This window comes from Rutilus rutilus (assembly GCF_951802725.1).
Source record: "Rutilus rutilus genome assembly, chromosome: 25".
Lineage (NCBI taxonomy): Eukaryota > Metazoa > Chordata > Actinopteri > Cypriniformes > Leuciscidae > Rutilus > Rutilus rutilus.
In genome coordinates, this window is record NC_140229.1 from 27,197,358 (window position 1) to 27,213,965 (window position 16,608).

The following is a 16,608-nucleotide window of genomic DNA, read 5'->3' on the forward strand; positions in this document are numbered from 1 at the left end:
CTCCAGAGCAGAGCTGGACACCTGTGCTGTGGTACAGATGGACTGTAGTAGAGGCACGGTACCTTTCCCTCCGTCAGTGTGGGAATGTTCATCAGCGACAACATCAGTGTCATGAAAGGCAGGCACAGTTCTCTGGCCAGTTTCATCAAAGAGATTCAGCCATGCAAAGCTGACACTGGATGCGCAGTATTTGCCACACGGGACAGCTGGCGGCTACAGAGAGTGTGGATTTCACGGAGAGCTTCAGGCAGTTCCTGAGATACTGCTCAACCAGCCTCCTCAACCACACACACGAACATGTGGACAAGCCTGAGAGGGTGGAGGTCCCGGCAGGCTGTTTCTCTAAGGTGTCGAGGGGCCAGATGAAACCAGCTTTAGTTAAGAAAAATTAATTATAAGAGCAATTCTTTAAAAATTCATCAAACATTTCCTAAAAGTTGTCATGAAAATATATATTTATAGATTGTATGTCTGGTTAATGATTTAATGCACAAACACTGCTGTAGATTATATAACACTCTCCAACAGCAGAATGTTACTTTTTTAAGACAAGAAAACTAATTCCTAGAACATCTTAGTTTCAATATCACGTTTCTAAAGATGTTCAGATAACATGCTTGATCAGCCAGCTTTTTAGATAAAGTTGGATATAGAATTATATCCAGATTTATCTGCAAACACACAGTATTCTGTAGGGTGATACATTTATTATATAGCAAATCTCAACTGCTTGATTGCTTGTACCGTCTCAAAATGTAAACCATATTACCGCCCAGCTCTAATGTGACCATAAGGCATGAAGATATTAAGATATTATAAACATTAACATCACAATTTTCTATAAAGCTGCTTTGAAAGACTGTGTCTGCTTTGTTGTTTTATCTGTAATGAACCTCTGTCCCGTGGTGTACATTCATGTCATCATGTGTCCGTATAGATCAGAGAAATATCTGTATTTGAGACTGGTAAACCCTGACTCATGGCACTCAGTTCCACAGATGCAGGTACAGTTACATCTCTTTAATAATTTGATTGTTTCCGTTACATTTTTATACAAAACAATGGTTTACACTGGTTACATAAGCGCAATACGCACGTCACTAAATCAATTACAGTTGTGCTAAAGCTGTTCGTGTTCAGCTAATGTTGGCCATTAGACAGACTCAGACAGGAAGTGCTCAGGAGCATCAGATGAAGGTCCTGTCAGAGAAATACTGATGATGATGATGGGGAGGTTTGGAGGGGTCAGAAATCTGTCATGCTTGATAATGCAGGTGTTTAACAGAAGCAGAATGGACAATAAAAGCCTTGTAAAGTGAATTGTACAGGGCCGACACACACACACACACTGCTCTGTGAAAGCTCTGTCTGCTTCAATAACAGGAAGCATAAGTCAAATGCAAATCACTGCTTCATGGTGATCAGTACTGTATTAACTACAGGTGTTTGTGATGTTTAACAAAACTATTTCCTCCTCAGCAATAAACAATATCAACTTTCAAAAATCATACTGTCTCTGGTCAATATTGACTTATTTTCTTAATATTTACACCTAGGAATGAATCAATTCAGGGAATAAAGTCCTCCGAAGGCGTTGTTATTGTCCCTGTTGTTTGAGGCCCGGGAGTTGGCGTTTCCTGGGAGAAGTGTTTCCACATCGACAGTGGCGATCAGCTCCAGGACACTCGCAGAATCAGAAACATGATCTGTGCGAATCAAGAACTTCTGTTCTGTTCTGGACCCCTTCACTCACAGATCCTCCACAACCAATACTGACAAATAATGAGACGCTCTCGAAGAACTAGATTATATTAGTGTTCACCATTAACAAAAAAAAGAAAGAAAAAAAGATCTGAAATCTTGTACAAAATAATCAAAACATTACACAGCTTAGTAAGACAGAGTGTCAACTGAAAAGTCCTTTCTTCTTCTTGGTTCTCTTCTCGGCGGCAGCAGTCACTGGGGCGCTGGGCCGCTCAGCCCAGTCAGGCAGCTTCCTCTTCGCAGGCTGACTCGCCGTCTGTGGGAACAACCATCAGCCAACGGTTAATCCTGCTCGAAGACCAGCCGGAGCATCTACAGCTCACGCTCATGTGCTCAAGTCCAATCTGATTCAAGATTCTCAAACTTCTGTTAATATCAACCCTAAACCTTTCAATCCGATTCATTAATATGTACTCTGAACAAAAGCCCGTCGCCATGTGTAGATGTCATGATGAGCTGTCACATCACCGGAGATAATTTAAGTTGTGCCGGTTTTTCCCTGATTACATGCCTAAAAAGATCAGCCACAAGAGTTTTTTTTTAGCTAATATTTAGGACCCCATTGACTTTCATATTTTCATATTATTATTTTTTTCATAGTATGGAAGTCATTGGGGTCCATCAACTGTTTTTGTGTTCGGAAGAAAGAAACTCATTCAGGCTTGGAACAACTTGAGGGTAAAGTTGAGTAAATTACAGAATTTTCATTTTTGGGTGAACTCCCTTTAACACATGAGATTTAAATAAACATATGTTTGTAAGACACAAAATGTATGTAACCATATGCATCTCGGACTATTTCGGTCTAACCTCCCCTTTCGCTCCAATCAACCTTTCATTCGGATCGACTGAGCTTCAGAATGAAGGCTTTTCAGTCCGACGGAGCCATCACTCGGATTATAGGCGTATTATAGGTGCAAGTAACCGTAACTGGTGTAACTGGTCCTACTCTCAGGGGAAAGAGTTAGATCTGCACAGCTCTAAGTAGCTGGCCTCTGTTACACATGTGTATGAGTTTTCAACTTTTAAAGCCAAATAATTACAAAGATTAGAGGAAGAAGCTTGCTGCCATCAGTTCTCTATATGGTGATTTTGGAGTGAGAAGACAAGATCATTACACCAAAAAGCATCATCATTATGACTGAATCTGACACTAGTACAATGGCCCAAGCTCAATCTTATGCTGTGTGTGTAAGGAACAGGACTGGTCAACATCAAATGACTCGTGCGTGTATATGAATGGAGGAAATCGTAACGGTGGATATCACACGTCCCTCCTCACACTTACAGTCTGTTTGTTTCCTCAAGAACACGTGTACTAAAGCTGCCAAACAGACATATTTCGGTCTTTCTCCATTCCTGCGCAAACGGTCCACCGTTTTCTGTTCACACACAAATTGATGCTTGAAAAATCAATGTTTGGTTTTCAAAGGTACAGTGTGTAACTTTTGGCAGGGGTGGCCGAGGTTAATTGACACAACGAGGGAGAAAGGTTGACATGGAGCCGCTAAATCTCCATCCTCCGGAGAATCCCCCGTTTAAACAAACGCCGAACAGAGGAGAGTCTGCTGGAGAAAAGAGAACGAGCTCGTAATAAAACAAGAATCAACATCAGCTTGCCTTTAGGAGATGGAGAGAACGGAGGGATTTGAAATGTTGCAAAAGTGATGGTGTTTTCATTACTCCACAGGAGAGTGAGGTGTTTTACTGAACAGATAAACTGTCATAAGAAGCTCTCTAACAGAGTTCACTGTAAATCTATTGTGAAGATCATATTCATCCACAGTCACGCAGAGCTGAAGCACAACTAAAACAACGCTCTTCCGCGAAATGCATTAGGGCTGAACGATTAATCGCACTTAAATCGAGATGGCTTATCGCGATTATTTTTTATGCGCAGTTTGTCACTGATGTACGGCTCTGTAAACGCTGCTCCATCTGAAAGCACTGTGAGTTTGAGTCACTTATAACGTGCATTTGAAAAAACAACACGCGTCAAACAGCTTTTCAAACACGAGAAGCATTTATGAACCTCGTCCAACAACAGACAACATTTAATAACATGCATTTACTCCAAACTCACTTCATAAGGACAGCTGAGCTCCTCCTTCTGTGAGATGATGTGCCTTTTTACACAGAATAAGGCAGTCGTGTGTTTATTAGTCATGTTTAATCAAAGCGTTACAATCTTGTTTATTCAGCTACAGCGATAGGGGTTTCCTGGAATGATGCGCATTATTGCACTTCTGCGGCGGGGCATATTCAGCGTGTTTGCATGAGAGCGCCCTCTGGCGTTCAGATGGGGCAGTATTTACTACCAATCAGCCGCAATCAGTGCGGATTTATTGCGATTAATCACGCTGCTCTAAAATGCGTGCGGTTTTGTCTTTCCGAGTGTGTCCCCTTAAGCCACAGCACTGAGCAGACGCTGGGTTTGAAGGCTTGCATGACGCAGACAGCTGCATCAACAGAGGAAAACCCCGCGCTGCCCACCATCGGATTAACATCCGTCACAATTCCTCATAAGCCATTTATGTGTCCCTCCAAACTTCATTTCCTTCCAGCCGGCTCTTCTTATCTCCCTGCCTCGCAATCTGTTCAGTCTTCATGTTAAATCATTTGTGCGAGGGAACATCAGGGAGGGTGTGTTTAGAGACGCCCTAATGATCTCATATCGATCTACAGGCTCGTGTCACTGCAGGACAAAAGAGCAATGATGGACGTGCTCTTCAAACCAGCTTCTGTCACAGATCATGTGATAACAGGACAGAGCGATGCACGCTAGACAGCTATGGCGGGAATTTACTGGAAAAGACCTGAAGCACGCACACAAAAATTAACATTATGCAATATATTAGTCTTAATGAGAAGTAGTATTATTACATTGTGTTATTAATGTCTTCATAATAAACTTCACTTCGCCTTTTTCCTTTATTGTTTTTAGAAACACGGGCCAAAAGTATCAAATCTTCTTGATCCTGTCACACCTCCTGCACCCCTGAAGATCAGACGTGAAGCGGAGTGACACAGGTCACAACCTTATGACCATAATGGCTTTGAGCTTACAATGGGAGGTGTCGGGTAATGGTGCGAGTCAAAGGTCAAGCAGGGGTTAAAGACAGTTGGCTCATGCTAAAGCAGCGACAGTGCTCAGCTCTTCAGGGGCCGGTGTCTGATGCTCAGGGACTCTGGCAGACAGGATTACACCTAAACCAAGGGTTGGGGTTCAGATTACAGCCTAAAAAAACGTGTGTGTTAACATCATGTGATGAGGTGATGAAGGTGCTGCATTCATCACAAACAGCATCCATGTCACAATCATACTCACAGTGTTCAGAACTGAACAATACTGAAGTTCAAGTGTTTTACACAGTCTTTACTAGTCACTTTTTGACAACAATTTTCAATTTCACAATTTTTATATATATATATATTCATAGTTTTATTGTAAAAGATAAATAAAAAAATTGTATAAACAGCATAAATAATGCTGTACGCAATACTGTTTTAAACAAAATACAATTTTCACTCAGTAGCAATGTAGCGAATTCAGATTTTTTTAAAATGTTCATAATGATCAATGAAAACAAATGTCTTTTTATCTTCATCATTTTTATGATCGGGACCTTGTCTGGGTTATTTTGTAATAACTGGCTGACTGTACATTATCCCTACTTCGGAGTATCCTAGACTCATTGAGTTCACATGATAAAATATTTTACTTTTTTTATTTTAATACAGAGAAACTAGACATTTATCTTTGTGCAGTTTCTATTATTAACAATACATTGTGAAATTAATATTAATATTGTGATTACAATTTAAAATAAAAACTGTTTTCTATGTGAATTTATTGTAAAAAAATATATATACACACCGGTAGTAAAGTGTAATTTATTCCTGTGATCAAAGCTGAATATTCAGCATCATTACTCCAGTCTTCAGTGTCACATGATCCTCAGAAACCATTCTGACATGATTTGCCCAAGAAACATTTCTGATTATAATCAGCTGTAAACAGTTCTGCTTCATATTTCTGTGGACACTTTCTTTGATGAATAGAAAGTTCAAAAGAACATAATTTTTTTGTAACATTACAATGTCTTTGCTGTGACTTTTGATTAATTTAATGTGCTCTTTTTTTAAAACATATCTTTTGTAACTATTATTATCTTAACTGACACCAATGTAAAGCATCGATTAATAAAAGTATTCATTTTTAAAAAAATGTACCTAACTTCAAACTCCTGAACAGTAGTGTATTATTCTTTGAACGATTATGTATCAGTTCTTGAAAATGCACCTTCACAGGGGAATCGCTGAAGAGATCCTGCGTGTCCTTATCCAGTTTATCCTGGTTCCAGGAGGCCAGGACCATTCCACTGCTCTCAGGACCCGGGTCACGTGACGTCAGACGGACACCAGCGCTCGGGCAGGGGTCATCCTGGACACACTAATGAAAGATCAGCTTTTCAGATGAAGTCTATCCACATATGCACTGATTTCAGAAATCATGTGTGCATCACATCAATAGAGATTTACCTCAGCTGCAATCAGAAATAAACAGTCAGTGAGTGAAGAGTATGGGACTGGACATCAGTACGCACACTAATAATCATTTTAATCTGATTTAATGTTCCCTCTAAACTATCATGCAGGACCACATTGATCCTGGGACAGAAGGAAGACTAGAGATACGAACTAATGAAAGATTAGCTTTCTTAAGTGAAGTCTATCCACATATGCACTGATTTCAGAAATCATAAGCAGAAACACTGTGATGTCAGTCACCTGCGGCATGGGGATACTGATGAAGAGCTCATCTTCACTCGTGTCCATGACATCAGACTCGAGCTGTGACTCTTCAAGCACACGTTTAACAGCAGGCCTGTCTGCTGTCGCTGATTTATCCTGCAGCAGAAACACATCTGTGGGCATTTCATCTCTGTATTCTGGCATCTCAGGAACACATGACCATCACACGCAAGTAATAGCGGGAAACATCTACAAAACCGTTTCTATAAGACATCACCAATATTATCAACAAATCTAGCAGAGGCTTCTGGGAAAGGTGTATTTACTACAAGTATAAGGTGTAAAGCTAACTTTATTCTAGAGCTGCTGTAAAGCCAAAACAATCTCTGTTACTGTAATTTCCTATTATCACGGCAAAGCTGCTTTGAACATGTATATTGTTAAAAGCTCTATATAAATGAAGGAGACTCGACTACAGCTGCAGAAGCCAATGACGCCACATCTGGACGTGAGGCATGCTGGGATGACGGCTAAGAAAAATAAAGTAGGTCTGCCGTAATCAGTCTGAGAGACACAGCAGATGTTGCGACTTAACGTGAGAATACTGAGACTCCAGAGCTCAACACAGACGAGAGTACGCCACGCATCACACAATGGAGGACAAACAGCATGAAGGTTTTAGGATGAAACGTGCAAGAAAAAGTGCATTCTACGCACACACAGAAAATTATGTACAAATACCAAGTACAAATATTCCATTTAGTGTCTCAGTCAACATGAGCTGCACATCAGCATTATACAGTGGTGTAAGACAGATGACATCACGCCACACTGCAGGATTCTCTGATTACAGTGTGTTCCTGAATCACAACATGCTGGCAGGAGTTGACGGGTCTATGAACATGCATTTTTCTGGGACAGCAGAGATATATATATATATATATATATATATATATATATATATATATATATATATATATATATATGTAAAAAAAAAAAAGATTCATAGTAAACTTTAGTATTTGCATATATCAAACACCATGAATAATCCTGCTCACCACAGAGGAAGTGGAAAGAATTGATAAACTCTTAAACATAAATAATAGACAGCAGTTGTAAAAAAAATATTGATATTGAAATCATTAATTTTAGCAGTGATCAGATTATCAGTTCCTCTAATCCAGAAGAGACAGAACTGTGCTGCCCCCTGCTGGTGCCCTCCACTTCTGCCATATACACACATGATGGATAAATAAAACAATTAATAAATAAAATAAAATAAAATAAAACAAAATATTCAACTAATACAAAAAGATTTCGATGAAATGCGAGTGGTGAGACGCACCCGCGTCTCGATCCAGCTGATGTCCTGATGAGCGTCTCTCTGGAGTCGGTAAACCGCCAGCCTGAGCAGAAAGTTACTGATATCTTCAGGAACACGAGAGCGGATCGCTTTAAAATCACTCAGATCTGTTGAGGAATAAAACAGAAATAAGATAAAAGATGAATTATTCATTACTGTGATCTTTTAGATCAGTGATAGTGTGCTGATGTGTTTGACCTGAGCTGGCGGGAGTGGAGGCGATGTGTTTCCTGATGGTGTTGTAGAGGTCCTCTGAGAGTCCAGCTCTGCCCGTGTCCACAGCACAGCCCGACTCCTGTGCCTGAAGCAGATGAGACTCCACCACAGCCATGGGCAGAGAGCGCGCGTCTGCCACCTGCCTCTACACAACACAACACAACGGCTGCTTCACCAGGGCTGCGTTCAGCCCCGACAAAAAGTTGCAAACCGTTTTTTAAACGGAAACGGTGGTGCGTTGAACACCCTGTTCTGATGATGCAAGAGTTGCAACTACGGCAGCTGAGAAGGACATTCTCTGTGCTCTTCTTGAAGAATTTTCAGATCCTGGTGAAATCTGTATAAATACGTGTTTAATTCTGCAAAATACGCTCGATGTTACAGTCACTGCCCTCGCCGTCCAGGATACAAGAGAACACCCCAATCCAGTGAAGGGGTTTGTGGAAACTGTGGTTCCTAATTATTGTGATCCAACATTTGCGTCTCATCTCAGGTGAAGCACAATCCACTTCTCACCGCCGAGACTGTGTTATGATCTATATGACCTTATTATTTTATTGTGTGTATTAGGCTTATCATTATTGCTGATCACTGTTGATATGCTATATTTGTTACTATAAAACTCTTACGACAAACATGTCCTCTAATATCTTCAATTGTTGCGTATACCGAGCCGCAGCGGACACGTTAGTAAAGGTCTTTACTTGGACCCATAGTGCGAGTCTCTTTAATACCGCGTGGTGGTTTATACACATGTTGCTGCTGAGGCTGACATTTTTGACACACCCACCAAACAAGAGAAAACGTGTCTCAAACCCCTTTACACACCGTTTCTAGGAAACATGTCGTTCAACCCGGACACCGTAGCAAAACGTTGCAAACGTTGAACTTGAACGTGCCCCAGCTAAACACACCACCTCAATCACACCACGCTCAGTTCATCCGCCCAAAACTCACTTGATGCAATTCATCTAACAGACAGTGACTTGAGTACATCTTTAGTGCAATGAACCTAAAATTAATGAATTCATGTAAACGTTAAAGAATTAGTTAATGTTTCCCAGTCCTATTTTAACATAGTAGGATGTCCTGTTACTTTATCCTCTACAGTAAAAGACCTGGGTGTTATACTCGACTGCAACCTGTTTTTCGAAAATCATATTTCATATGTTACAAAAACTGCCTTTTTCCACCTTAGAAACATTGCTAAGCTACGTAATATGCTATCAGTTTCTGACGCAGAAAAGTTAGTTCATGCATTCATGACCTCGAGACTAGATTACTGTAATGCTTTATTAGCTGGTTGTCCTGCATCCTCAATAAACAAGCTACAGTTAGTCCAGAATGCCGCCGCTAGAGTTCTTACTAGATCAAGAAAATATGATCATATAACACCGATTTTATCATCACTGCATTGGTTACCTATAAAGTTCCGTATTAATTACAAGGTATTGCTACTGACTTATAAAGCCCTAAACGGCTTAGCTCCAGTCTATTTAACGGATCTTCTGTCGCCCTATAATCCATCGCGCTCTTTAAGATCACTAAATTCAAGGCTTTTGGTCATACCTAGGATATCCAGAACCACCAAAGGAGGGAGAGCATTTTCACATTTAGCTCCAAAACTCTGGAATAGCCTTCCTGATAGTGTTCGTTGCTCAGACTCGCTCTCCCAGTTTAAAACTAGATTAAAGTCGCATCTCTTCAGCCAGGCATTCATTTAATATTTTTAATCTTACAGTTCAAATTACAATCCGGCCTCTAGTTAATAAACGCCAGAGGAGAACTGGCCCCCGACTGAGCCTGGGTTCTCCCAAGGTTTTTTTTTTCTCCATTGGGTCACCTGATGGAGTTTTAGGACACCATTAGGTCACTTGATGGAGTTTTTCGTTTTTTTTTGTGTGGAAGTACATTTTTTATTTTTTATTGTTCCTTTTCACCTTCTCTGACATGCTCATCTGCTTTGACCCGGCTACACTGCTATGTTTTTCCACTTTGGACACGATGGACATTGGGCATAATAATTCTGTCAAAAACACATGAGCGAGACTGCACTTAAGGCGAGTAATACGAGAGGAATGTCGTACCATGCTCTTGTGCTCCACCTGGAACAGCCTGTAAGTGACGGAGACGCTCTCCGGCAGAAACTGGCCCACAGATGCTACGCCTGCTGTTGGGACGGGTGGAGGCGAGCTGGAGGAAACATCCACCTGATTCACAAAACATCTCATCATAATCATACAGCGTAACACTTCCTCCTAAAGATGATAAATCAGTAACATCCACTATAAAATGTATGGACATGGTCCTGGATGCTGACAGGTCAATCCCCAAAAAAAGTTGGTGGCCTTAACTATTATGTACTAACATAGAATACCCACAAGACTATGCACTCGCACGTTTACTGCTAATAAGTTTGAGGTACGGTTGGCTTTAGGAGTAAAGAGAGTGTAACTACAACTGTCATTTAAATGCAAGTACTTTAAATATAATTAAAATGCACCGACATGTACGTAATTAGTAAGTGTATTAAATCTAACGGTTAAGTATATAGTAGTTAAGGACACCTAATATAAAGTGTGACCTACAGTCATTATTTTTGCACATCAAACTATCAATATTTTTGCACACCGTTCAAAAGTTTGGGATCACATTTTTAAAGAAATAAGTCATTTTATTCAGCAATGATACATTTTATTGCATCAAATAAGAAAAAAAAGCATCAAATAATGCAAGCGATCATAAGAATCCTCTTTCAAAACAAAACGTACTGATCCCAAACTTTTGAAGAGTAGTGCCCAATGTGCAGTGTTTATGAGTACCTGTAGGCTGTGTGTCTGACAGAAGTGGGCGATGACATCTATCAGAGGCGTGAGCATGGACGCTTTGGCTTCTGAAACACCGTCCACCTGCTTCAAGCTGGATGTGGAGCACGGCCTGCCAAACGAAGTCCACATGAAGCATCAAAATATGACAGTCATGTCTGCCTAAGTTTTACATCACCACCTTATAACACCGGTTTATTTATTCTTTTAAATCGTCAGTACAAATTTGGCTTTTTTAACAAAGTGCGGTCACATAAGGTCCATTGTTTACAGTCAATAGCATAGCGATGTATGAAGCACAGCTCATACAGAAGACTCTTTCAAGACAAGCAGCTTTCTCTTGGTCAGCACAACGAATTCAAGTGACAAAAGAGCAAAATCTGCATCATGGGGAACTTTTTCGCCCTCACGCAAAACTCCCAGTGGCACAGATTCCAGATTCCTATTAGAATAACTAGATTTTGTCTGCGAGATTGCACAGAGCAACAGTAAATGTGACCGTAGTAAAATACTACACTATCCAAAGCCCAGCAAACCCTTTCCTTCAAGCAAACGTTACCTTAATTTTGCCATGTCCAACAGGATTTTATTGGTAGCCAGTAGAGCTGGTGGGATGTCTCTGAGACTAGCTAACTTCTGACGCTCAGACACCAGCTTGCCATACAGTTCAGACTGCAAAAACAGAAGAAACAAGACTTTGATTCAGGCTGTTGTTTCCAGAGCTTTCAGAAATCACTCAGTTACTCGTAAGAAATCAGAAGGATTGATAAATGTCAGCACTGGGCTGATCCTCACTGTGGCAGAGCTGATCTACGTTCAGTACCTGTAGCTGGATCTCTCTAGCAGAGACCGCTGGAGGTTGGGCTCGGACTTCAGTGCGGATCTGGGTTGGTCTGGCAGCGGATCTGTAAACACATGCCAAGACAGTTTGTTACGTGAAACAGTAAGTGGTGCAAACCTCTGAACAACATACACAAACCATAATCAAAGAAAAATGCCAATTTGAAGTCAAAATTTCTGTAATTATTTATGTATAATTCATACCTTGAGGGAAAGACTGCTTTCTCCACCATCTGAGGCATGTCAACTCCAGAACTGACCTTTGACCTCTGAAAAGAAACAAGAGAGGGCTGCAGAAAACAATAAAATCAAACATTTAAAAGTAAAACGGTTCATTGAAAGGAAGATTTCCGCATTGACACTGACCCGAGTGTAATCTGGCTGCGGGTCAGAAGCAGTAAACACAACATGTGCAGGATCTGCTTTTCTCCTGCAAAGACACACCAGGAATACAATGAAAAATGCACACAGAGATCATTGTGCCAGGAAAATGTCCAGTGCCTGCTATTCTGCAACAAAAGAACACCTTTCACAATGTTACATGAAGTACATCATACAAAATAAAAGCTAACACAATGTAAATCACTGAAGATAAAAAAACACAAGAAAATGTTCATTAGAGATGAGCTATGTATTAGATTGAATGAACTGGAATCTGTGAGCAAAATACTGCACGGCAGGGATGGAAATTAGCACCCGCCACCAGCCAAATGCGGGTGATTTTGTGTTGTGGCGGGTAAACTCGCTTCACCTACCGGCCACCGTGGCGGGTAAATAAAAATATACTGTTTCACACAGACGGCGGACACTTTTAGAGGACATAAGTGTACGCTGAAATAAAGTCTTTCACCTCAGAAAAACGGACTTTCTTGTCCTGTCACGTCAGCCGTTATCCTCGTAGCGAACACTCTTCAACTGCACGCGCATGCGGCGGCGCGCGCTGTGTATCGCCTCACTGTATATAAAGTGCAAAATAAACTACGAGCATGCAACGCCGTTACGTTGTAAATTACACAAAATAAAAGTAATGCAGGGATGATTTTCTTTCTATTCATCAGGAGCAGTTTCCATGGTTCATTAACAGTTATTGTTAACATTGTGTATTCACCATGGTAACTGTCGTTTACATATTAACCCCAAAATGCCACTTTATTTTTCTTTTGTGTTATTTTTTATATTTTTAAATGACTCTAGTGGCTCATACCAACATTGTATTAACAAAAACTAGCAGTTTGGGACTGCTATTTAATAGCTTTAGCATAGGCCTAATGTTTTTTTATTAGTACTAGTCTTTACTATTAGTCATATTCTTAGTAAAGGGGGACAGTACTAGTGTGTGTGGAAATAGCCGGTTTCAATAAAACTACTTGTGACATGTCATATTTGGCTTTGACTTTGACTGAACATTTGCTCTCACTTTGCGGAAAAAATATTGGGATATATATCGTATATCGATATTCAGCCTAAATAATCGGGATATGACTTTTGGTCCATATCGCCCAGCCCTAGTTTCATTGTTGGGACTAAAAACCTAAAACTGGAAGCCATAAAAGACCACGAATCATTCAAATGCCACATCCAGGTAAAAAAGAGAAATATATTTAAGAGAGAAAGAGAAAATGTCAGTATTTCATTGAGACTTGAGATTAAATAAACTGCATAAGTATTGTAGATCTTGTAGTATTAATTTTCACATGCAGTTACACATTGTTGGTTAAAAACAAGAAAGTGGCTGGTAAAAACATTGAGTGGCTGGTAGATTTTGAAATCGACCAGCCACAGTGGCCGGTGGACAAAAAAGTTAATTTCCATCCCTGCTGCACGGCCAATAAAAAAACTGGCCACAACCCTCTAACTCAGGTTTGCCACGTGGACCCGGTGTGTCCTCACCTACACAGTGCACATGTGTGTGTGCGGGTCTTACCGCGGTACGGTGATGGCTCTGATGAACAGATCCCTGTTGGGCTGCAGCAGGAGTCGCCTGTGCCGCTCATCTTCAGCTTTACACAGCCACGATCTGCCCTGAGCCAAACATTCACAAACAATCTCGATGAACACATCATGGTTTTTCCACAAGTGTGTGCATTGAAAACATTGTTGAAGATTTAACATTTTACGCAGAAAGTCTGTAATAATTCTAACATGTACTATAAGTGTACATGGCACCTACAAATCCCCCTATTTATACTCTACCATAAATGCCACCATCATGAGAGGCAGATGTATAGATTTGAATGCCTCCAGACAATAAATCCAGTGCAGAGTGCATGCTGCCGCCAATAAAGTGCTGAAATGTCTGTCCAATGAGCGTTTCTTTCCTCTTCTCTCGGCTGAAAGTGCAGTCCCACTTTTCTCCCCCTCAGGCGACGCACCCCTGAAACATGCTTTACTTAAAGCTTCATGAGTAATCTTGGGTGTGAGTACCTTGGGTGTGAGTTTGCAGAGAGTGCTGAATTTGTTGTGGCCTGTGGCTTCCATCAGATATTTCTCAGCCACCAGTTCTCTGCCGAGAGCTTTCCACCAGGTTTCCGAGACGTCCCTGCCGATGCCAAACAGAGAGTGCTTCCGGAAGCGATCGGGAACCCGCTGAGAGCTCTGAAGCAGAGATCACACATATTCATTTGTAGTTCTGAGTTTACAAACTCATGTGTGAAAGATAAAGGCCTCATTGACGCAGTATAAACATTTTTTCCTTTTGCGTCCCCTCATCTTGAGACAAGACTTTTTGGATAAGTAACTGATTTGAATTAAGTGACATAAAACAAACTCGGCCACATTCTGAGGCAGAGGGTTTGGTTTTGCATGTTATCGTATGTTAAGGGGTGTTGTGTGTGACGTACTGAGCCCCGCAGGAAGAGGATGGGCGCTGTGATGCCAAACCTCTCATCCATAGTGCTGACGGCCTTCATCAGCTGATAGGCACACGAGCCAAAGTCCTGCAGGACCGGCTCTGGATCGCCTCGGTTCACACTGACAGCACAACACCATAACGCATGTCATCCTCCATGAACTGAGCAGTCTGAAGACACACAGAGAGCAGATCCACTCACCCTGTCCTGCAGTTATCACAACACGCACTGCTACCCAGAATTCCCGACGTCACTTTCCTCAGGCGCTTGTCCTCGAAATGACACAAAATCAACCTACGATACAATTCACACAATGCTCAGAAAATCATCACCTTTACATTACAAAAATCACATCTCAATAGGATTGTAAGTGTTAATAAATACGTAAAAATTAAATAATAATGTTACGAATTATTCACAAGTTTTTGACATTATTGTCATAAGTAGGAATATTTCCCACTAAATTTGCTGGGTTTTTTTGTAACAACTAGGGGTGTAACAATATATTGTGTCACAATATACTGCAATACAAAAATGCAATAATATGTATCGTGGATAGTGACAACATGTATCGTGGATAGTTCACCCAAAATGAAAATTTCTGAGTGAGAAACAAATTCAAGTTTTCAGAGTTTTAGTGTCAGTACTACATTAAACTACTATATATATATAATGTTGAATATAATGATAATAAAGCAATGGGGGAATATTTGTGGGTCCTGATAATGCCAAATGTCTGATGTTAGTAAAAGTGGCCTACATTATTATAAATATATCTAATCAGTGACAGTGAAAGCATATTCATCTAAAATAATCCTGTATTTTCAGCTCCAGAATCATGAATATTGTTATTCTGGCGTCTCTATTGTCCTGAGCTTTGGGTTTCAGCACCAAGTCCAAGACTATTCATTTACACACTCAATGTAACACCAAATTTAGCATTTTAATCAACAATACATTTTTTGTGAACCTTTTATCATATGTCTTGGAGTATCGCAATAATATCTCATCGAGTTCAGTATCGTGATATGTATCGAATCATGACTTGAGGGTATCGTTACACCCCTTAGTAACAACACATTTTCTTTGATTGAGTTGAAATATTCTTTCATGAGATTCACCCAAAATTAAATTCACTTACTTTCGTCTGCATTTGGTTGAATTTAGATACTTTTCCATTTTTGCCATCATGTCTATTTTGTAGCCTCTGAAGCGCTCACTTTTGGACTGATTGAGTATGAATCTTCCGGAAAACAAAAGCAGATATATTTTAAGTAGGCGCATCAGAAAACGTCTTGTAAGTCCAGCTAGTTAAGGAAGGGTGAGTGTTCACCTGTTCAGGGCCATATCTCCAGGCATCCACAGGACGTGACAGGCGCTGGGCAGCCCGTCTCTGCCGGCCCTCCCGATCTCCTGATAGTACGACTCCATCTCTTTGGGAGCCCCGTAGTGGATGACCTTCCTGATGTCAGATTTATTGATGCCCATCCCGAACGCCACGGTGGCCACCACACACTGCAGACAAAACCATGAGGAAACAACACTGTGACGGAGCGCCCTACCAACCGAACACCGAAACCAGCTCATGTGATGATGTCATCAGCACATGGCCACCAGAGGCCGTGCAAAAGCTGCACATGCTGGCACCTGATGACGACGAGATGCTGCGGATCAGGCAGTGTGGCGTGAAGAGTTTAAATAAATGCATTCATTCATCAATAAAATATTCAATGCAATATATTTTTGGACAGTATGCTGAGACACAGATGTCTTGACTCCTGGTGATCATTTGCTTTTCAGTTTGATATGTCATTATTAAAATTATGAATTATCTGAAACCGTTTAATTAAAAATCACCCGTCCATAAATGGTTTTGGTAACACTTTATAATAAGGTTTATTAGTTAACTACCTTAGCTAACATGAACTAAGAATGAACGATACTTCTTTATTTATTTTGTTAATGTTGATTTCAACATTTACTAATACTTTATTAA

General features: G+C 40.6%; 1 protein-coding gene across 19 annotated transcripts in view; it reads right to left on the reverse strand.

Annotated features, from left to right (window-relative positions):
- Positions 1-987: 987 nt before the first annotated feature.
- The window catches only part of wrn (WRN RecQ like helicase), a 37,714-nt gene continuing 22,093 nt past the window's right edge, over positions 988-16,608 (reverse strand). For 6 of the 19 annotated variants that reach the window (XM_084400318.1, XM_084400307.1, XM_084400309.1 and 3 more), the window contains 17 exons: positions 15,946-16,127; positions 15,754-15,855; positions 14,814-14,906; positions 14,604-14,733; positions 14,188-14,358; positions 13,688-13,785; positions 12,130-12,193; positions 11,968-12,053; positions 11,747-11,828; positions 11,483-11,595; positions 10,921-11,035; positions 10,186-10,308; positions 8,081-8,243; positions 7,865-7,989; positions 6,556-6,723; positions 6,068-6,217; positions 1,001-2,020 (listed from right to left, as the gene is read on the reverse strand). In XM_084400318.1, the coding sequence (XP_084256444.1) occupies positions 1,907-2,020; positions 6,068-6,217; positions 6,556-6,723; positions 7,865-7,989; positions 8,081-8,243; positions 10,186-10,308; positions 10,921-11,035; positions 11,483-11,595; positions 11,747-11,828; positions 11,968-12,053; positions 12,130-12,193; positions 13,688-13,785; positions 14,188-14,358; positions 14,604-14,733; positions 14,814-14,906; positions 15,754-15,855; positions 15,946-16,127 (2,079 nt within the window). In that variant the 3' untranslated portion in view covers positions 1,001-1,906. Of the gene's footprint in view, positions 2,021-6,067; positions 6,218-6,555; positions 6,724-7,864; positions 7,990-8,080; positions 8,244-10,185; positions 10,309-10,920; positions 11,036-11,482; positions 11,596-11,746; positions 11,829-11,967; positions 12,054-12,129; positions 12,194-13,687; positions 13,786-14,187; positions 14,359-14,603; positions 14,734-14,813; positions 14,907-15,753; positions 15,856-15,945; positions 16,128-16,608 lie in introns of all 19 variants that reach the window. The other 13 variants (XM_084400323.1, XM_084400312.1, XM_084400313.1 and 10 more) reach the window with 6 other exon arrangements.